At 42.1% G+C, this 22,635-nt stretch overlaps 1 protein-coding gene across 1 annotated transcript in view; it reads left to right on the top strand.

The window, feature by feature from the left end:
- Positions 1 to 595: 595 nt before the first annotated feature.
- Positions 596 to 22,635, top strand: part of LOC124622387 (lipase 3-like) — a 64,203-nt gene continuing 42,163 nt past the window's right edge. The window contains exons 1-2 of the mRNA XM_047148076.1: positions 596 to 739; positions 21,256 to 21,451. Of these exons, the coding sequence (XP_047004032.1) occupies positions 608 to 739; positions 21,256 to 21,451 (328 nt within the window). The 5' untranslated portion in view covers positions 596 to 607. The remainder of the gene's footprint in view (positions 740 to 21,255; positions 21,452 to 22,635) is intronic.

The following is a 22,635-nucleotide window of genomic DNA, read 5'->3' as shown; positions in this document are numbered from 1 at the left end:
TCGGTCTGACGGTACATACATCACAAGATAAATAGCAATTGATAATGGCGCCTTGCTAGGTCGTAGCAAATGACGTAGCTGAAAGCTATGCTAACTATCGTCTCGGCAAATGAAAGCGTAATTTGTCAGTGAACCATCGCTAGCAAAGTCGGCTGTACAACTGGGGCGAGTGCTAGGAAGTCTCTCTAGACCTGCCGTGTGACGGCGCTCGGTCTGCAATCACTGACAGTGGCGACACGCGGGTCCGACGTATACTAACGGACCGCGGCCGATTTAAAGGCTACCACCTAGCAAGTGTGGTGTCTGGCGGTGACACCACATCTACCAAGATTAGCTGTCATACGATAATTACATTCAACACTGGACATCTATGAGTAGCTGCACTTTAATCGCCTTGTACATTTGAAAACTATATGAATGATGTTATTGTCACCTGAAGATTGCTATTAGTCGACCTTGATCAGCTCTCGAATATTGCAATCACAGCCGTTGTTGACGAGAACCGTTTCAAGAAGCATTCGGTATCAGATGGCAGATAAAGCAGCAAGTACTTAAATATGGGGGGCGGCGCGGGCACAGAGGCAGAGGTGGCACAGGATCAGAGACCATGAAGTCTGCCGCTTTACTGGTGCTGGTCCTAGTGATAGCTGCGGAAGGGGCGGTCCCTTACCGGGCGGTCCCTTACCGTCGACCCCTTGTGCAGACGCTCGAATACAATGAGGATGCTGACTTGGATACGGTGAGTAGAACTTAAGCTGGATCGACACAGGTGATACTCTCGACAACAGTAATTGGAAATGTGTTGCTCCACAGTAGCTTCATAATAAAATATTGGTTAACTAGTCCCTTTTATCTAACGCTACAAGTGCTCACGATACCACCGCCATTCCTTTATTTTTTCCCATTGTGAGCTTCAAGATATATGTGATTGCTTCAAGAGTTTCACAAAGCAAGAAATTAGGTAACAAGTGTTGGCAACAAATGAAAGCAGTTAGTTTCCAAGTATATAGTCTCTTAATTTGTTAGATTACCGGAAGACGCTCGACACTGTACTGCTTTGTCTGCTGAAAACCACACTGTCGAGAGACAGTGGCCACGTGTGTTTAGGTTGTGCTTGTGTGTGTTTTCTACTGTGGAACAAGGCCTTTTTCCGAAAGCTTATCTCTGTAGCAGTCTTTTCGTTGTGCCTGTCAACTACTAATCGTCTCCTCCATAAGGTGAGCAGCAACCTACCCTTTCGATAATACTGTTGTTATTTCATCTTAGGCCGGCCGCTGTGGCCGAGCGGTTCTAGACGCTTCAACCTGGAATCGCGCTGCTGCTACGGTCGCAGGTTCGAATCCTGCCTCGGGCATGGGTGTGTGTGATGTCCTTAGTTAGGTTTAAGTAGTTCTAAGTATAGGGGACTGATAACTTCCGATGTTAAGTCCCACAGTGCTTAGAGCCATTTGAACATTTAATCTTGGAATTCCCATTGTTAAATAACTGTCTTGGTGAATGTTTTATGAAGAGAAGGCAGTGCGTAATACTTGTCGATACGGAAAGGAAACGAAAAAGAAATGCGGTGTGCCCCATAGAATCGGAACAGGATTAGGATTAGATAGGCTCAGTAGTAGGGGAGTTTTATACCTTGGAACACATTTCGGGCTTCAGCCTCCATCCAGTCCTTTAATAGAAGTTTAATGTACTTTCTTACCCCATTTCTAAATGATGGCATACACTTTTGTGTACTGAAGTCTTTTTCTGAAATTACAAAAATTACGCCGGAAAAATAAGGTTTTTCCGGATGTGGAATCATGTTCCAAGTAACAATATGGTTTGGTTACCTAGGAAGAAAAGTTCTATCAAAATTTAAAAGCGTTGCTATCGAGAAAACCTTGTCAGTATTTATTTAATAGCTTATCTGTTACATTATTACTCTAATATACACCAGTACTAAGTAAGTAATAGCTAATTGAGTAGAACCACTACAAAAACCAATTACCACCTAAATACGTTTGGAAATACACTGACGAGCCCAAACATTATGACCACCTGCTTGATAACTTATTTGTCCTTCTTTTGAACGAAATACGTAACTGATTCTGCGTATAAGGGATCCGACAGTATGTTGAAAATTTGTGAAGGTATATGGCAGTAGATATCTTCGCACAGGTCGTGAAATTCGCGAAAATAACGGGCCGCTGATTTGCGTAAGCGGGGATGGGGCGTAGTAGAGATCCGATGGGTACCATAAGGTCTACATCAGGCGAATTTGGTCGCCGAGACATCAACGCGAGTTCACTGTAACGCTCCTCGAACCTTTGTAGCACGGTTCTGGCACCCAGACACGGACAGTTGCGCCGCTGAAAGATGACATCGCTATCGGGAAGGGATGCAGGTGGTTCTCAGCTGTCAGAGTGTCTTCGATTACTACCGCAAGTCTCACGCAAGCGCAGTAGAATGTCTCCCATAGCTTAATACTACTACTACCAGCTTGCGTCGTTCACCTCGATGACGGTGTTTGTGGAGACGACCAGCGGCCTAATGTAGAGCCGACACATTTCCATTGATCGACGGTCGAATCACGATGGTCCCATGATCACTACAATCGTAATTGACGACGTCTTTGTGAACATTGTGAACATTTAGGGTGCTCTGTTGCGGAGGTCCATATTCAGCAATGTAGGGTAAACGTTATACTCCGAAACACTTGTGCGTGTTCCAGCGTTGTGCTCTTTCGGGAGATCACCATCTATCCTACTTTACAGAACAGACAAGCCTCAGAATCCCACGTTCTGTGAAGAGTCGTGGTCGTCCAATCATTTAGCGCGTAGTGGTAGTTTCACTGTCCTTCTACCTCTTTTCATAGATGCCATAGATGCTCACGACAGTAGCACGTGAACATTCGACTGGCTTCGCCGTTTTCGAGATACTCGTTCACAGGCTCTTCGTAATAACCGAGATTACAAATTACTAGCATTTTGACAGACTTATTTTCTCTGAGGACAATATTCTTTCTTGGTTTCCACAAAACATCCTAATATGTTCAGCAAAATGACTGACGTATTCGAAATAACCGAATACTATCTTTGGTCTCGGAGTTTTTTATTTTTACACTACTCCAAGTATCACTAATTGACGGAAGTATTATTCCACAAAACACGAACGCCTGTGAGCTTCCCTTGTCTGACAGCCTGCTGAGGAGACATAAGATACGGCAATATGTCTAGCAAGAAGGGTGAGTCTGGGACAGATCAGTGTCACTACAGGAAGAAGAAAATGCCATTCTGCCCACCTAGACAAACAGCTAGGCAAACAATTGATAAAGTAAGGCTTTACTCACATTTCATAATTTTATGAACGGCTTGAATTAAGTTTTACTGTACTATTCAGTGCAGTATGAGTTAAGAAGATGCGTTATTGTAGCAGTGAGGTTGGAAGTGAACTGTGGCTTGTAACACCATCTCTAGGACATAAGCAGGTCAACTGCAGCCCAGAGCTGCTGTCTGAAGCCCACGGGATAGGCTGATGTGATTAGCTCTCCCATCCCCCCCTCCATAAAACTGTGATTTGCAGTTTGGACAAGTGGAGGACATGTAAGGGGCATTGATATTGAACTTGGCGAGTCAATTGGATTCGTCCGGCACCGACTATTTTCGAGGACTTTAAATCATAACAATTATTACCTTATGCATATCCACAAATTTGAGTAATAAATTACAGCGAAATAATCGGGTAACAACTAGTAGGATAATGCCCTAACTTACATTTTTTTTTATTTTTCCTGGGGTTGGGGTTGGTGTCCGACCTCCGGTGCTGGCAGTTCATGATGATTGCAACATAGTGAACAGAACAAGAGCGATGGATCTGTCTGATGGTTAGTGTGCCAGAATAAACCTGTTAACTATGCGGGCTGCCCCAGATTTCCTGATCAATAATAGGGCCTAGAGAAGCGAGAGAGAGAGAGAAAAGGGGGGGGGGGGGGGGACAAGAGAGCTGTCAACCAAGCACACTGTTACAGAAGCTGCTCTGTTCTAGTACTTCCGATTGCCGCCAGCTCACATTAAAGGAACAAATTAAAGCAGCTCAGACGCACGCTATTATATCTGTCACGGTCTGTTCAATAAAAACGTGAGCGATACGGAAAAGCTGAGTGAACTGAAATGGGAATCCCTGGACGGAAGTTTTTTTCGAAAAACACTATTGAGAATGATTAGAATGGTTCAAATGGCTCTGAGCACTATGGAACTTAACATCTGAGGTCATCAGTCCCCTATACCTTAGAACTCCTTAAACCTAACTAACCTAAGGACATCACACACATCCATGCCCGAGGCAGGATTCGAACCTGCGACCGTAGCAGTCGCGCGGTTCCGGACTGAAGCGCATAGAACCGCTCGGCCACCGCGGCTGGCCAGAATGATTAGAAAACTAGCATTTACGATTAATTACAGTACGATTCTACAGCCACTTACATACATCTCTTGTAAGGACCGCGAAGACAAGAGAAATCGGGGCTCGGAAGGAAGCATATAGCGAGTTGCTTTTGCAGATGGGACTAGTTCTGGTACAAGGTACTTTCAGTCCTGCACCCTATGGTGGCTTGCGGATTATATATGTAGATATTAGCTATGCTACAGAATTCGTTGAGTCAATAGCGTCCTGAAATTCCACGTAAGGTGGTTGCACCGCTCTGTAATTTCATTCTTTACAAGTAAGTGGTCCCTTGTGTTATACCCATTTCTACAAGTTCGTTGATTCATCTGAGTAAAATCCAATACTATTTGGTCTGCAGTTATTAATTATTTTTGAAAATGTCTTGTACAGTACTTTCTGATGAGTGATAGGTCTATAGTTTATATGCAAATAGGCATATAATTACTGATTATCTCAGGGCTCATGTATAAATCTTCACATACATACAACGAAAAATGTTTGTACCATGCACTACAAGTTATTTTTGTAATGTAGGTATACCCGCATATGCAAATAGCTTCACGGTATTGTGAAACATTACTGGTCGAGGAAACAAATGAAATTTAGTAGGTGTCGTCGTTTTAGTATCTCAGAGACATTCAGAGCGTCGGCAACTAATTTTAAATTAAAATAATTTGTCAGTTATATAAAATGAGTAGAAAGTAAGCGCAATTACAGCTGCCAGGAGAATACGCCGGTATTTACAAAGAAGAATGGGGAGAATTAAAAAGATATTCTGAAAGAAGATAAGTGAAAAAAGGAAAACAAGCAGTTTCTTTCTTTTCTTTCTTTCTTTCTTTCGCTTACGCAGCGATCCGTCCCGCAGCGATCGCAGGGTCGGCGTGGTGACATCGGATATGGCAATGTTAGTTTTAGGGATGACCGGATGCCCTTCCTGCCGCCATCCCAAACCCCCCAGGACGGATTCAGTGTACCCCAACTGTCTGCATCTAGCGTAAATCGCGAAATAGTGCAGACGTGTTGCAAATGTCTGCGACACGTGGAACTGAGGCGGAACTTGGGGATCAGCCCGGTATTCACCTAGCAGGATGTGGAAAACCGCCTAAAAATCACATCCAGGCTGGCCGGCACACCAGGCCTCGTCGTTAATCCGTCAGGCAGATTCGATTCGGGGCCGGCGCGCCTACCCGAGTAGAGGAAGCACGGCTGCCCTGGCGGGTGAAAAGGAAAACAAGCAGTATTATTATATTATTTTTTTAACTGAGTCTAAAGATAAAATAACTACACACAACTGATTTCTTCTACACACAAATTATTTCTTCCAGTCATTGTAGAAGAAACGTTAGTTTTCTTTGCCAGCACAGCAAATACAGCTTTAAGCGAATCATATCCTCTGATTCAGTAAACGGACACGAAATAGCAATATTTAATTTGAATTTCTTTATATTCTCCGGACAGCCTCCAGATTCTTATTTCTTACTAATAATATAAGAGATTGTATCTTACGGTTCAAATCCTGATCGTTGGTGCAATATGTTTGTGAGTGTAAGCACAGAGGTATTATTTGAGTCTGACAGGAAATTTGATCCATTTCGCTGCAAGAAGTAAATTGATCATGGTTGTTCAATGGCTTCGAATAGAGTGAAAAATATCATGCTAGAAACTCTTAGTATTTCAGTTCTTTCGATTTTTATTTGTAGATACTTCGGGAACGTCTGTTGACACTAGACCAGAATCTTTTGTTTGATCAATGCTTAGTGCATAAACACGCCCTTTTACTTGAATTTTCTTCATGTAATTATTTCTGGCATTTCCTGTAATCACTGTCTTCGGAACACCCAACGGCAGATAACATCTTATTCGAAAACAGCAATTAATGTGTGATGAATGTTATCACTGTAAAATCTATCTCGCTTGGAGGAATTTTCCACGCAAGACAAGATAGCCATAATCTCTATATTATCTTGAACTTAATATTCTCACAAGACTTGAGGGCACAGCGATGTATGTATAGATAAAAGTATAAACCATACGTCTGCTCATGCCATAAAATTACAAACAACATAAGAAGAGGGGGTGTGTCGCACTTGTAGCACTTTCTAAAACTCGAACATGAACTGTAATGATTATTCAGGCCCGAAATATTACATGTCTTCTTGGGTTGAATCATATCAAAAAGGAAAAGCAATGGGCGCTATGTCAGAGCCAATTCTCATGCTGCGAAAGAAATATGAAATCACTGTATCGCCATTTCCTGTTTATTTTGAATTAACATGTAATTCGAGATTAGAACGTGATTTGTTCAATTTTATCGGCATATATGTCAGTTTTAATGCTATCAACGAATGGTTGAAGTATCTGGTATAAGACATGGAGAAATAATTTTGTTTTCCTGATATATTCAAAACGCTGTTCCCCGTTTCATAAACGAAAAACAAAATAAAAAATTCGAAAATCTTCAAAATTACAGTTGAATTGTAATTTATAACATCACTTCAATTAGTTTCTAAGTTAGACCAAAAGTATTGCAAACTGTGGCTTATGATGCTGACTAAGCTACTAAATATCTAGGAAACCTAAACCTCCCATGTACCTCTTTTAGTGTTAAAATAAATATCTGTCAATAAAAGAGGTACACAGCATATGCATCTAAGTTAATTCTTTCTTTCCTTGAGATCTTCAATTGAGATTTTAAGCCCTTTACTTTTCAAATAAATAAACTTGCAGCACTAGGAACATATCGAATGAAAAAGGCTTGTCTAGACCGATATATTCCAGTACTTTGAATAATCCATTCCCTAACATTTCTATGTTTCACCCTCAATCACTGATCAGCCAGAACATTATGACCAGCTACCTAATAGCCGGTATGTCCACCTTCGGCACTGATAACAGCGACGACGCGTCGTTTCGTGGAAGCAATGAGGCCTTGGAGGTCATGGAGCACAAGTCATCTAAATTCCGTGGAGGGGGCGATGAGCTCTGACGACACGTTCATTCACATTCCACATGTATTCGATAGGTTTCAGATCTGGTGAGTTGGGTGGCCAGGGCATCAACTGAAACTCACCACTGTGTCCCTCGAACCACTCAATCACTTCCTGGTCTTGTGACATGGCGCATTATCCTGTTGAAAAACGCCATTGCCGTAGAGAAACACGGTCGTCATGAAGGGGTGTACATTGTCTGCAACTACCTGTAGAGTAGTACTCCTTGGCCGTCATGGTGCCTTGCACCAACTTCACTGGACTCATGGATGCCCGTGAAAATGTTCCCCTAAGCATAATGGAGCCGCCACCAGCTTATCTTCGTCCCGCAGTGCAGGTGAGAAGAAGCAATTTCCCTGGAAGACGAAGAATTCTCACACTCCTATCGGTAAGATGAAGAAGGTATCGGGATTCATCAGACCATGCAATGCTCTGCCACTGAGCCAACGTCCAGTGCTGATGGGCCCGTGCCCATTTCAGTCGTAGTTGCTGATGTCGTTGTGTTAATGTTGGCGTATTCAAGGGTCGGCGGCTGCGGTGGTCCATCTTTAGGAGTTTTGGGTGCCCTGTGTATTCAGACACACTTATACTGTGCTGTGCCCAGCATGAAAGTCTGATGTTAGTTCCGCCACAGTTCGCCGCCTGTCCTGTCTAACCAATCTTCCCAGCTTACGACGTCCGACATCTGTAACGACGGGTTGAGGGGTGGTCGCCTGACCCCACGATGTCTATATGTGGTTTCACCTCGGTTTCGCCACCTGTTGAAGACAATCAGCACAGCACTCCTCGAACACCCGACAAGTCGTGCCGTTTCCGAAATCCTCACGCCGAACCTCCGGGCAATCACAGTCTGCCCTCGGTCAAACTCAAATATGTCGCGTGTTTTCCCCATTATACACTCCACTATTACTATATGCATCGTGCTTGTTCCTCATTAGGAGCCATTTCTTTCCAGGTGAGGCAGGACGAGTTTCTATGGACAGTAGGTCGTTCGTCATAATGTTCTGGGTAGTCAATGTACGTCGGCAGACTATTCTTGTCGGATGCGGTTGATAGGTGATCTGATGAAAGTGGAATTGGACAATTGAGGATATTCTTTCGTTATCATATTGTGCGAGGAATATATTTACTGACTGCTGAATATCGTAAACCTTATGATAAATTTTAGACACTTTACTCTTAGCCGGCCGCGGTGGCCGAGCGGTTCTAGGCGCTTCAGTCCGGATCCGCGCTGCTGTTACGTTCGCAGGTTCGAATCCTGCCTCGGGCACGGCTGTATGTGATGTCCTTAGGTTAGTTAGGTTTAAGTAGTTCTAAGTCTAGGGGACTGATGACCTCAGATGTTAAGTCCCATAGTGCTTAAAGCCATTTGAACCATTTTTTTTTGTACTCTTAAGAATAATCCTGGGCACCGACGCACAGAAATCGAGAATCAATCTTTCGTGCCGCAGTGAACAGTATGATATCAGATAAACTTCTGACATGTTGAAGGAAACAAATTTTATTTGCTGATTTAAGTGAAATGTTAAGATTCAGGGCAAATTAATTAACGTATGATGCAACACAAGAAAAGTACATGTAGGAAGATTCAAGAAACTGTTTCGGATATAAAATTTTGTTAACACTTGCAAAAAGAAAAAAAAAAGAAAAAAGAAAACATAGCAGGAAAGGAAACTCAGGATCAAGAACTGGGTACAACAAATTGGCCATATTCATACTCATTACTGACGCGGCTACCCTCTAAAAAATTCAAGAAGATCAACTCATGTGTTTTGAGTGCAGAAGTATATCTGCGTGCCTTTCCCGAAGGGAACTTGTTCCTATTTCTAAGTATTAGACACTTTCAGAACGTGAGATGTAAGTCAGAGTAATGGAAAAATTTGTTGATCCTCCTTTAGCGTGCCACACAGGTGCATTCAGTCGTGGAATCTGCACATATAACTCGTGAATTAATGAAATGTCTTTCGTGCACAGTGAATCGAAAATTGCGTGTATAGTTAATTGAAATATATTTCCCCGCCTTTCGCAGTCAGTGAACTACCGATTGCACTATCCTTGCTCGCTCTAAAGAGAAATTATGAACGTTTTCTATCGTCCATATCAAATACCGCGCTGTACAGCATTTAGCGTATACAATGTCGTCAGTCTATACTAATTCCCGGAAGAAAAGTGTAATACCATCGCCACTGTTTGTCTGTCTCACCACGCCAATCTCCAAATTTACTACAGCAATTTCCATGGGGGTTTCACATGTAGCTTGAGCGTAGCTCGTGGCAGCATTCGGGCTTTATTAGATCAAAATCGGATCACGAAAAAAAAGATATTGTAATTTAAAGTTTTACCTGGTGTCTGTTTGAACTCGCTAATCTCCAGAACAAAACTAAAAGACGATTTTTCTCGGGGTTTTCACAGATAGCTGGATCGTAGTTTGGGACAACATATGAACTCTTTTTCATTAATATCGGAACACGAAAAAAAGGTCCTAACTAAAATTTTAAACTCGCTAATCTCCAAAACAAAACTAAAAGACGATTTTTCTCGGGGTTTTCACAGATAGCTGGATCGTAGTTTGGGACAACATATGAACTCTTTTTCATTAATATCGGAACAGAAAAAAAAGGTCCTAACTAAAATTTTATCCATATGTCCAACGGTCTCGGAAATTTAGTTCGGGATGGGACTTCACAGTTTAGTAGTACACCTCAAGGATGTCCACCCATAAAATTTGTAAAGCACACTAGCCAGCTCTAGGGTTTCACGTGCAGCTAATGTACTGGTCACTTTATATACTATGGCACCACTGCGAAATGGCTACGTCCGTAGCGGACTCGCTTGCCACGTGGACACCCCAGCTTCGATTCAATCTCGGAATGTCAACTTTGTTCTTTTTTAATTGTTTTAAAAATTATGGCAGCTTTTAAACAAAGTTAATAACCTAAAATATTATCAATGAAATCATAAGGATTTTATGTAATGATTGTTGCAGCTAATAACATAAACGTTAATTACAAATGATATTTTATTTTTAAAAAGTTCACAATAATTTCAAATGTTTTTTTTTGGTGGAGGTAAATTACAGCTTTAATTACTATTGTCTTAAGGGGGTAGGACGTCAAAATGGCCGACTTGGAACAGTAGAGGCACCACAGGACATTTTAATTTTCACTGTCTATACTAATACAAATAAATTCATGAAACTTTGTCAGCATGACCAGGAAGGATTCAGGATTCACACTCATAGCAATGGAGGTTAAAAACATACCAAAATAAACTTTTTTCTGTATGTGAAATGTCATTATTTTTCACTTACTATTGACTGCATTTGTTGCTATAGGTATACTTTTCTTCATAAGTAAGAGAGATTCATCGATGAATTTTGCACAGGATACAGGCGTATGAAACCCTAGAATTTATTTAAGTTATGAAAAAATAAAAGAGCTGTTACATTTTAAATTTCATGTATAGATAATACTCAAATTTTATAGTTAATTACCTAAATTTTTACCACAGTTTTTAATAGAATTGGAAAATTTTGCATTTTGCATTTTGCATTAATGAGTTTGTGTTAAACAGGTATACCAAGTTTGAAAGTAATAGGATATTTTGGATGTTACACGTACCTAAGTACAGAAATTTGTGTTTTGTGGAAAATGGCTGTTAAAGTTTCTGCTTGTATTTGGCATTCTTTTAGAACTGTCCAGTACCATAAGCAGGTTCTCTTTCATTTTCTAAACCAGTTTTCTTTCTTTTTACATTCATATCGTGCGCTCATCTTGATTTTATCACCTCCAAAAATGATTTATCTGCTTTCACTTCACGCTCTGTGCCTATCGCATACAAAGCTATGATGCAGTTCACTCCGAGCTTAATTCCCCTTTTCTCTAAAATACATTTCCTGCTTTGCACAAGATTATTACAACATGAAACTGCATTATAAACGCCAATAACAAGTGCATTTCTACCCAAAAAAATGGTTTTTGGCAATCTTTCCCATACACAGTGGTTAAAACTTTCATTTGGGCTTTGGGTACCGCCATAAAGACAGTTCTTCAGTAAGTTTTTGTTTGCAAGGGCCCTTAATACGGGTTTTATCGCTTCCATTACAGCAGTTGGTAGAGAATTCCTGTGATGATATTCTTCACTTACGAATGACAGAAGAATGCTGTGCAAAGGGGAGTGGGGCTGCAACTTGGTAAACTTAAGACCAAATAACGTGCCTTATAATCCCTCAAATGTGTATGTTTTATACATCGAACAATTCAGGATGATGTGCACTACAAAATAGGCATAATTTTGAAAATAGAATTTTTTATTTTTTGACTTCCTATCCCCTTTAAAAAGTTATTGCAAATCTAACGATATTATAAACTGTGGAGAGATTAAAAATACTTGTTGTAAATTTGAGGAACTAGTTTTTTACTTGGAAGACTTTATGATCACTTCCCTTAAACTTATATTTTCGATTAAGCTAAAACGAAAAATGTGAAACAGTCAGAGAATATGGATAAAAAATTCATTAAAAACAATAATCATTTATTACAAAATTTTAAAAAATAAGGTACCTGAGTAGATTTCAGTATTTTCAAAAGTTGGGCATAAAGTATCCCTCTCTCGGTATTGCGAGGGTTAATGGATATTAAGTCATTAACTTCATTTAAAAGTTGTTACAATATTTAAACAATTAAAAAGGAAAATAAAAAGTTATCCAAAAGCAGTGTCGAACCTGAAGCGCCCACAAGGCAAGCGCGGTCGCTGCAGGCGTAGCCATTGCGCTGGGCTGCCGTCGTGTGTGAAGCGTCCTATAGACGCGCTACATGTAAAACTTTGGAGCCCGTTTTCTCGGAATCTTCTGGCTAGTGTGCTTTACAACTTTCATGGTGGACTCCCTTTAGGTACACTTCTTACCTGCGAAGTCCCATCCTGAACTGAGTTTCCGCGATCTCAAGGTCCCCATATTAGTAATTCAGAAGTCCACCTCAGTGACACGATGATCATGGCGTAGTACACCAAAGAACGGAGAACAGACAGAAGGTACAGTTAGTTTCGTAGTAAACCAAAGAACGAATAGGTGGCGCTATTAGTTTATCTTTAACTCAGTGACAGTGCATTGAATGTAACACAAATTAAGGAAACACATTTACACTTTGAAAAAGTTATTTCCTCTTTGAGTGTTGAACTTTTACTTGTTTGTGGAAATCCTTTTATTACTTGACATACTTAACATAATACGGTTCAGTTCAATGAATACAATTCTAATACAATCGCCAACGTCTTTAATCCGCGCTTCGATGCCAATATTATTGAATGAAAGAGTAACTGCGTCTGCTACGTTTACACGCTGAACCGATTTCGATGAAATTTGATACAGTGGCAGCTTGAAACCTGAGGTGTGCAGGGGCGGGACAGAGTGGGCAGGTGGACGTCACGAGCAACCATTACCCGAATTGTCACACACATGGGGGCAGCTGACGTTATTGCGTGGACAACAGCTTGCTCACTCGCCATCACTCATCATAGCAAAACTACTGATATGTGAGTGCAGCGACAGGTAACAGTTAATAATGGCAGCAGTAATCTGAACGAATTATAAGCATTAAAACTTGCTACAAATACTCGATAATGTTCAAATAAGTTGCATGACTGCTCACAGGTGGAAAGAAATTTTGAGCCCAACGTCGACGGTCACAGTATACAATATCGCGTGGAACAGTAATGGCATTCGTAATTGGCCATGGCCTTTTATTCGCCTAAAGTAATGTTAGGAAAATCACAGGACGCCAAAGCTAAGTTTTAGAGTTTGTTTATGCATAAGTTTGTTTAGGTATACGTTTAAACACACTTGTGTATAGAGAACAATGTGAATGATGCATGGGGTCATCACATTATATTTCCAGTATATTTCATAATCACTTATGTTCTCGGAGAAATTAGGTTATTATAGTTGTGTCCAAAAAGCTCGAAAGGAAATGAGTGGTCACTGTCGGTCGGCAAACTGAGTGACACACGTTTCTACGCAGCCAGTTCAAAATTAGGACTCTGGACACATCTTCATGTCAAAGGCATCAAGAGGCTGAGGTCGTCTCATTCTGCAAAGGGCTATCACTTACGCAGACACTGGAACAAGCAATAAGATTCTTCTACACCTACTGGAGTGGATTATCAGAGAAGTAATTATTCGATACTCCCCACAGATACATGGACCCTTCCCAACTGTAGTGATTGGCGTGCCTCTAAGATACAGATAACCACACTGTAGATGCAACGACATCAGAGGCGTATCTGTAGAGAGGTCAGAAAAACATAGAGTGCCTAAAAAGGAACAGCAGCCGTTTCAGTATTTGCAGCGGCAATAGTCTAGGTGTTTGACAGATCGGGGGTTGTAATATTTCTGCGATCGTCTGAACGCAGTGAGTAACTGCAGCCGTTATATTTCCCGAGACACGCAGCTCTACTGTATGCTATTATGATGACAGCGTCCTGTTTGGTAAAATATCCCAGAGATAAAATAGTCCCTATTCACACCCCTGAGCGGAAAATTGTCTTCAGGAGAAATGAAATTGGTGTTCTACGGGTCGACGTGTGGAATGTTGGATTCTTTAACTCGGTAGGAAGGTCGGAGAATCTGAAGAAGAAGATGGATGAGTTGAAGTTGGATATAGTGATAATTCGTGGAGTGCTGTGGTAAAAGGTACAAGCCTTCTGGTCTAGTCAGTACAAGCTTATCAACAGAAAAGAAATAAGGGTAATTCATCAACAGATCTGATAGTGAATGAGATAATAAGAACGCGATTAAGCTGGTACGGACAGCGTAGTGAACGCAATATCGTACCCAAGGTAGACACGAAGCCAACACCCACTAAACAAGTACAATTTTTTACGCCTTTAGCGGACTAGATCCGCAGGTGATGAATGAAATTTAATGATGGGAGCTGGAAATCGATAACAGGAAAAAGACGAGAGGGAAGAGTGGGTAGGAAGACATGCGCTGGGGAAGATGAATGAGATGGGGAGCCGCTTGGTGGAAATTTGCTTGGATGATAATTTAACAACTGCTAGTAATTAGTTTAAGAATCATAAAAGAAGTTTGTGTACATGAAAGATACGTAGGGTCACTAGACGGTTCAGATAGATTAGATGATGGGAAGACGGAGAATTCGAGACCAGACCTGGACACTCACCATAATTAATCGGTTTTGAACTATAGATTAAAACTGAAGAAACTGTAGAAAGGTAGGGAATGAAGAAGATATGACAAAGATACATAGAGAGAAACCGGAGGTTATTGAGAGTTTCAGAGTGAGGATTAGGCAACCAGTGACTGAAGCAGGAGAAAGAAATACATTAGAGGTCGATCACATAGCTTTGAGAGGTAACATGGAAAGGGCAAGACCCAGTAGAAATTCTTGGGAAACACGCTAGATATTGAATTTATCTGACGAAGGAGAAAATACAAAAAGCAGCAAATGAATCGCGCAGAAGGTATTACAAACGCCTAAAAATGAGATTGACAGGAAATGAAAAAATGGCAGCGTAGGAATGAGCGACGTGAAATGTATAGCTGCAGATGCGTGCTGCGCCACCAAAGCCTTGGAATCTAGCACAGATTTCGCAGGCCCAGATTGCCTAAATAAAAATAACTTGAACCAGTTCGCGGACCAGTTAAATGTTACTTAAGATTTTAGGTTGATTTCTAATAAAAAATTCGACCGAATGAGTCAGCAGTGTTCCTAATGGCAGGGGATTCCGGATATGTCTGGATTCTGAGGAAATGTGGTTTCACCAACACTAGTAGTTAAAAGATTTAAGACAAATATACACAGAGATTTATTCTGAAATCAGAATGGAACGCTATTAAGCCAATGGCAGCCTTCACTGACTATACACAATGAAACAAGGACACAGAGAATGAAATCTCGACGTAAACAACTGAGATGGAATCGGAGAGAGAGTGCCGGACCATGAGAAGAGAAAATCAAGATTATAAAAACGGGGGGGGGGGGGGGGGGGGGGGAGTAGGAGAGGAGGCTTGATAAACCCTACTGAATGGCTGGTGCCGTTGGTTTGTAATCGAAGTTTCAGCTCGTCACGCTCACCAAGCGAACGAAACAACAGTAAATCCAACAATATTGCTATGTCATGTTCAAAGAAATGAACAGTTAAACTGTATATGTCTATAACAAGATGTGGTCGCGAACTGTGACGAAGCTGTAGCTGCTGCTCTGTGCCGGAGCCCAAACGGAATGGAGATGGACTGACCTTTTCTGGTCTGAGTGGCAAACAGAATGCGGCGGCCACATTTTTTAAGAGCTGCCTAGCACCACATTCCGGTAAGCTTCCGCTTTGAAAAATAGCGCTATATTAAGGAGGACGAAGGTGTGAGGCCAACTCGCTGGGCCATAGTGACTGTCCGTATTCTTTTTGCCACACTGGTTTCCTATCACGACAGAACCCCCACCGTCCAAACGGCGGGTTCCACTGTATTTTTTACCATACACGAGCGAAAAGGCGCTCGTTTAACTTCTACATGTTTTCAACCGTTGACACCATCTTCAGTAAATTATTAACTCCTCTGATAAAGATAGCAACTAAAATTCGCTTCCAGATTTAGGTTCATCAGTACGCGACGAATCTTTATCGTAATGGTTTAATCCGTAACTAGCATACAAAACTTTTGTTAGACCGATGTTGAACATTGCTAGTCAGTCTGGCACCCATTGCAGAGCAGATCCATAGAAGAAAAGCGCTTTTCGTCACAGACGGGTTCATTTCATTAGCTCCGGAAGATTAGCGGAGACGTTCATCCAAATTAAGAGAGTGTTGTGCATTATCGTATGGTTTACTGTTAAAATTCCGAGATCGCACGTTTCTACAAAGTGTACTACCCCTTCCTATGTATATCTTGCGTAAAGGCTGTGAAGCTCACGCCGAAGCTTACAACAGTCGTTCTCCCCATGAACCATTCGCGACTGGAACAGTACAAGGGGGAAATGACAGTTGTACAAAGAGTACACTCCGCCACACACCATGAGGTAGCCTGAGGAGTGGAGATGCAGGTGTAGATGTAGACCCATTCACATTTGCGATTATATTTTTATTTACTTGATACCCTGTGTGGGACGAAAAGACGTAAAGAGACATAGAGAGACTACTTTTTATACCGCTTTTATTTCCTCGTTTCGTATTCCAGTCAAGAATGGTTCGCAGGAAGAATATCTGATGGTAAGCCTCCGCCCGGGCTCGAATCTCTAATCTTACGTTCGTAGTCATCCCTCCAGATGTACATAGGAGTAAGCAACGTACTGGCTGGTTCTTCTAGGAACGTAACCTGTAGGAGTTTTATCAGTAAACCACAAGGTGGTGGAGAGCGCGTCTGTCGTAGCGTCTGCCGCTAGAGTTGTCTGAGCGTCCGTGACGATTTCGTGCGTGCTGAATGAACGTGTAATTAAGGGCGGTGTTGTTCTTGGGATCTTCTTCAAGTGCTCGATCAGTCCTGTCTGGTACGAATCCCAGACAAGCAGTATTCAAGTACTGGTTGAACAAAGCGTTTGTAAATTGCATCCTTTGTATGTGGACTACACTTCTTGAGGATTCTTGCAGTAAACCTCAATCTGACATCGGCCTTACATACGATTAGTTTAATGTGGTCGTTCCTCTTTAAATCGTTCCCTACGTATATCCCTGGATACTTCATGGCTCCTTCCAGTGATTGTTAAACAATAGTGTAATCGTAAAATAAAGGATCTTTCGCCTTTTATACGCAATACGTTACGTTTGTCTACGTGAGTGTCAAATGCAACAAGCATAAATCATCTGCATGTCTTCTTGTAAATCGGTACAATTTTCTAGCATTGCGACTTCTCTGTGTGTAGCATCATCTCACGAAAAGCCTCATAGAACTCTAAGTGGTTTATAAATATTGTGTTATAACTCTCCCTTGGGGTATGCTGGCCTTACTTTCGCGCTTGAGGTATTCTCTCCATTGAGAATGGCATGTTGTGTTCTGTTTGCTAGAAACTTTTCAGTCTAGTCACACAAATCGTCACACAATTGGCCTCATATTTGGTTCATTAGGCGACAGCGCTGAACAGTCTTGCGAAAATCAACGAACACTGCATCAACTCTGACACCGGCGAACGTGCTGGATTTCATACTTTTTTCTGGACCCATATTTATTCCCAGAGAGGGAATTTTCGGTCTTCAGTAGTTTCACAATACTGGAGCAGTAAACATCTTCTAAAATTCTACAGAGATGAAGGGCCCACTGTTTTGCCCGTCTGTTCAACGAACCTCCCTGACAACGAGAATGACCTGTGCTGATTTTCCAGTCACTAGGAACGCTCTGCTCCTCCAGCGACCTACGGTACACTGCAGCGAGAACAGGAGCAAGTTATCTCGTATATTTTACGTGAAATGGTATCCGTATTCCATCAGGCCCACTGGCATTCCTCTGTTGAGTGATTTTCTATCCTGTGGTCATTTGTTTCAATAGCTGCCATTTTGAGGTTTGTGAGACAATTTCAAGAAAGAATCATGGTACTACATTCCTCAGTGAAACTGTTTTGGAAAAAAAGGTGTTTAATATTTCAGCCTTCTTTCTATCACCCTCCGTTTGGATGCCATTATGGTCAAAGACTGTTTGGACAGATGGATTGTATCCATTTACAGTGCTGATTTAACGTAAAACCATAACTTCTTTCGATTTACTGTCAATTCGATAGTAACTTCCAAATTAGTCGAACGCTTCACGCATGTCTCTTCTTACCCTAATTTTAGTATGGTTCACTTATTGTTTACCTGTAAGGCTTTCGGTACATTTAAATTTGCAGTGAAGATCTCTTTGCTTTTGGAGCAGCTTTCTAGCACGGCTATCGATCCGTGACGGGTATTCCTCATTCCTCAGAACTTTGCTCGGCGCATATCTATCTAAGACGTAGTGTACAATATTCTTGAACTTCGTCTATTGAAGCTCAGCATTCTCGTTCCTGTTTTGTGCTGACCGTTCAAGTAATCTGAAACCTATATTTGACACATACACCGCTTCCAACTGTTCAAATGGTTCAAATGGCTCTGAGCACTATGGGACTCAACATCTGAGGTCATCAGTCCCCTAGATCTTAGAACTACCTAAAACTAACGAACCTAAGGACATCACACACATCCATGCCCGAGGCAGGATTCGAACCTGCGACCGTAGCGGATGCGCGGTTCCAGACTGAAGCGCCTAGAACCGCTCGGCCACACCGGCCGGCTTCCAACTGTATTTGACCCTTTATACAGGGCTATTACAAATGATTGAAGCGATTTCGTAAATTCACTGTAGCTCCATTCATTGACATATGGTCACGACGCACTACAGATACGTAGAACAACTCATAAAGTTTTCTTCGGCTGAAGCCGCACCTCAGGTTTCTGCCGCCAGAGCGCTCGAGAGCGCAGAGAGACAAAATGGTGACAGGAGCCGAGAAAGCGCATGTCGTGCTTGAAATGCACTCACATCAGTCAGTCATAACAGTGCAACGACACTTCAGGACGAAGTTCAACAAAGATCCACCAACTGCTAACTCCATTCGGCGATGGTATGCGCAGTTTAAAGCTTCTGGATGCCTCTGTAAGGGGAAATCAACGGGTCGGCCTGCAGTGAGCGAAGAAACGGTTGAACGCGTGCGGGCAAGTTTCACGCGTAGCCCGCGGAAGTCGACGAATAAAGCAAGCAGGGAGCTAAACGTACCACAGCCGACGGTTTGGAAAATCTTACGGAAAAGGCTAAAGCAGAAGCCTTACCGTTTACAATTGCTACAAGCCCTGACACCCGATGACAAAGTCAAACGCTTTGAATTTTCGGAGCGGTTGCAACAGCTCATGGAAGAGGATGCGTTCAGTGCGAAACTTGTTTTCAGTGATGAAGCAACATTTTTTCTTAATGGTGAAGTGAACAGACACATTGTGCGAATCTGGGCGGTAGAGAATCCTCACGCATTCGTGCAGCAAATTCGCAATTCACCAAAAGTTAACGTGTTTTGTGCAATCTCACGGTTTAAAGTTTACGGCCCCTTTTTCTTCTGCGAAAAAAACGTTACAGGACACGTGTATCTGGACATGCTGGAAAATTGGCTCATGCCACAACTGGAGACCGACAGCGCCGATTTCATCTTTCAACAGGATGGTGCTCCACCGCACTTCCATCATGATGTTCGGCTTTTCTTAAACAGGAGATTGGAAAACCGATGGATCGGTCGTGGTGGAGATCATGATCAGCAATTCATGTCATGGACTCCACGCTCTCCCGACTTAACCCCATGCGATTTCTTTCTGTGGGGTTATGTGAAAGATTCAGTGTTTAAACCTCCTCTACCAAGAAACGTGCCAGAACTGCGAGCTCGCATCAACGATGCTTTCGAACTCACTGATGGGGGCATACTGCGCCGAGTGTGGGAGGAACTTGATCATCGGCTTGATGTCTGCCGAATCACTAAAGGGACACATATCGGACATTTGTGAATGCCTAAAAAAACTTTTTGAGTTTTTGTATGTGTGTGCAAAGCATTGTGAAAATATCTCAAATAATAAAGTTATTGTAGAGCTGTGAAATCGCTTCAGTCATTTGTAATAACCCTGTATATAGGAACACGATCGATTTCGTGATAAGAGATCACGTCTTCAGGTGTACATAAGTCGCTATACAGCAAGCCCAAGAATGTGGAGGAGGGTACTCAATCTTCGTAAAATACAATTCTGTTATCCACATCAAGCAGGGGTCACGAATCAAATTCATCAACTGGGAAACCTGACATGTTAAAACCGCATTAATATCGTTATCAGGAAGCGGCGGAAATCATCCCTCCAACCTCTCGCCGTACAGGGTCACATTCCACGCCGCTGTGTCAGGCAAGAGCACCTAAGGATGTGATTTGCTATCACGAAACCGTTCGTGTCCCCGTAAATAAAGTTCATACACAGCTGGAAGCGGCTTATGTGTGAAATATGGATCACGTCAGCTGCAAATGCCAACAGTAAAAAACTATTTGTAAATCTGAAATGTGTTGTTTGTCGCTCTTGCCAAGCAGAAATGTCTTCCTGTATTTGCGATACTACCAACAGCCGTACTCAGTGATGCTGTACCGGCGTTATTACTGATTCCCTGTTCCACTATAAGAGAGTCAAAAACTTCAAGCCTACTGATGACCAGGAGATCTAATATGTCTTCACGTCTCGCGTAAATCCTTTTCCTTTTATCGACTCTCGAATGGTGTTTCATGACCACAGCTCCAGACGGCCAGTCTATTGTGTCGAAATGTTTGCATGGATCCGTTCGCTGAGGTTGTTCAGTCGGCTAGCGTAAATCTTTCTATTTGTCACCACTTCGGCGAGTTGCACATCATCGTGATGAAGATGTGAGAGGATTACTAAAAGACAAACACCTAGTCCTCGATAGAAGAGAATCTCCGACCTGGATCTAGACGCAGCGAGGCTAACTACTTTTATCTTCTTCCTTTCGGTTTGCCTCTTCGTCTTCCTTTCGTCAATGGTTCTGCGCTGATGTCGCATGACACCTTTCAGATCAAACCGATGAGAACTTCGCCCAGGTCTTTTTTTTTTTCACTACACAGAGTGGCAAGCCTCCTGAGAGAACACGCTGAGCTACCATGGCGACAAGCAGCACACCGCGAAATGTGAACGGCCTTTTGTGGCAGCAACGTGCAACAACACTTGCCCGCCTTCAGCTCCGTACTGATTAGTTATATTTTCTCAGCTAAGGTTGAACGGCATCAGGAATGAATCAGAACGCTGACACTACTACGATTTTGACTTTCTCCTGTGACCTACGTGTCCTGTACGTCGTTGGTTGCAGCCCGAGCTGATCCGGAAGTACGGCTACCCAGTGGAGGAGCACTTCGCGACGACGGCTGACGGCTACATTCTGCGCATGTACCGGATCCCCTCCAGCCCCAAGGCCAAGGACCCGTCCGGCTACCCCATCCTGCTCGTCCACGGCCTCGAGTCCAGCGCTGCAGACTGGGTGGTCATGGGGCCTGACAAGGCTTTTGGTAAGGCGCCGCATCATCAACAACGCCCAGACCTGTCGGCTTAGATTCTACATTGTTTCGTTAACTGCTTCTCACAAAAGAGTCACATAAACACGATTGTTCTATAAATATAAACCGTCTCATTCTAAATTCTTTTTGCCCAGCATCAATCGAGGATACAAAGAAACTATACAGACAGGGGGGGGGGGGGGGGGGTGCACAAAAATAAGAAATTATTTGTAAATAAGAAAAAGTTAATTAAAGTTATTTCATTTCTACCAGCTCAGTTGTGTCAGAAACTCAACAGTAAAATACAATGCAGTAGTACAGATTTCGCTGAACAAACGTACCGTTCCAGCCATCACTACATCTGTAGTCAAACTTATGTAAGACAGTTCACAAATAAAACTACAAACAGTCATTAAAAATTCCATAAAACGTAGTGAAAGTTAAACGAAAGAACCCGGATTGGGACTCATTGTTTTTTCCTGTCCACAAGTAAATCACTGAAAAGAATCGAAGAACGACCTACGACTGCCTGAGATCTGCTCATTTATTGTAAGTTATGGGTCTAAATGATCACTCACATGTATTTCAGTTTCTTCCAGAATATCCAGTAGTATACCTTTACTACCAAAATGCAAAATGGACATGTAATCTTCAATGTTTTAAAGCTGATTTTGGTTCTCCTTTAAATCCCTAAGTTGAAGAAATCTAATTTGAAACTCCCTTCCAGTCTGCCCGATGTAATATTTTTCACATGAACCGCAGGAAATATTATAGATACCTCCACTACAGAATTTATTCGGTGGTGGTTCTAAGCTATGTCGGAGAAATTTATTGTTTATTATTCGTTCGAAATCCCATCGTAATATTATATTTGCGGAAGACATCTGCTGTCCTAGAGGATCTGGACGCGTAGTATGATGACGAAATATACTTTTCTGCGTCCTTGTTAAAAACTTCATTCTTTTCTACTCTACTCAAATTTTTTCTTCCAATCCTCCTGACTGCCGCCTTAGTGAAGCCATTAGGCATTCCGACCTGAAGAATCACTTCAGTTTCCTTCTCAGTCACATCTTTAGCAATAGAACATCGAAGGAAAATAAGAAGGCTTTTGAGCTGGTAGGTGGCATGAGTCTTGTGATGTAATGAAATTCGTAACCATCGGCTTACGGTATATCTCAATTTTACCAGCGTGTCCT

This window comes from Schistocerca americana, chromosome 7, assembly GCF_021461395.2.
Source record: "Schistocerca americana isolate TAMUIC-IGC-003095 chromosome 7, iqSchAmer2.1, whole genome shotgun sequence".
NCBI lineage: Eukaryota > Metazoa > Arthropoda > Insecta > Orthoptera > Acrididae > Schistocerca > Schistocerca americana.
The sequence above is the reverse complement of the archived record's forward strand: the minus strand, read 5'-3'. Positions and strand labels throughout refer to the sequence as shown.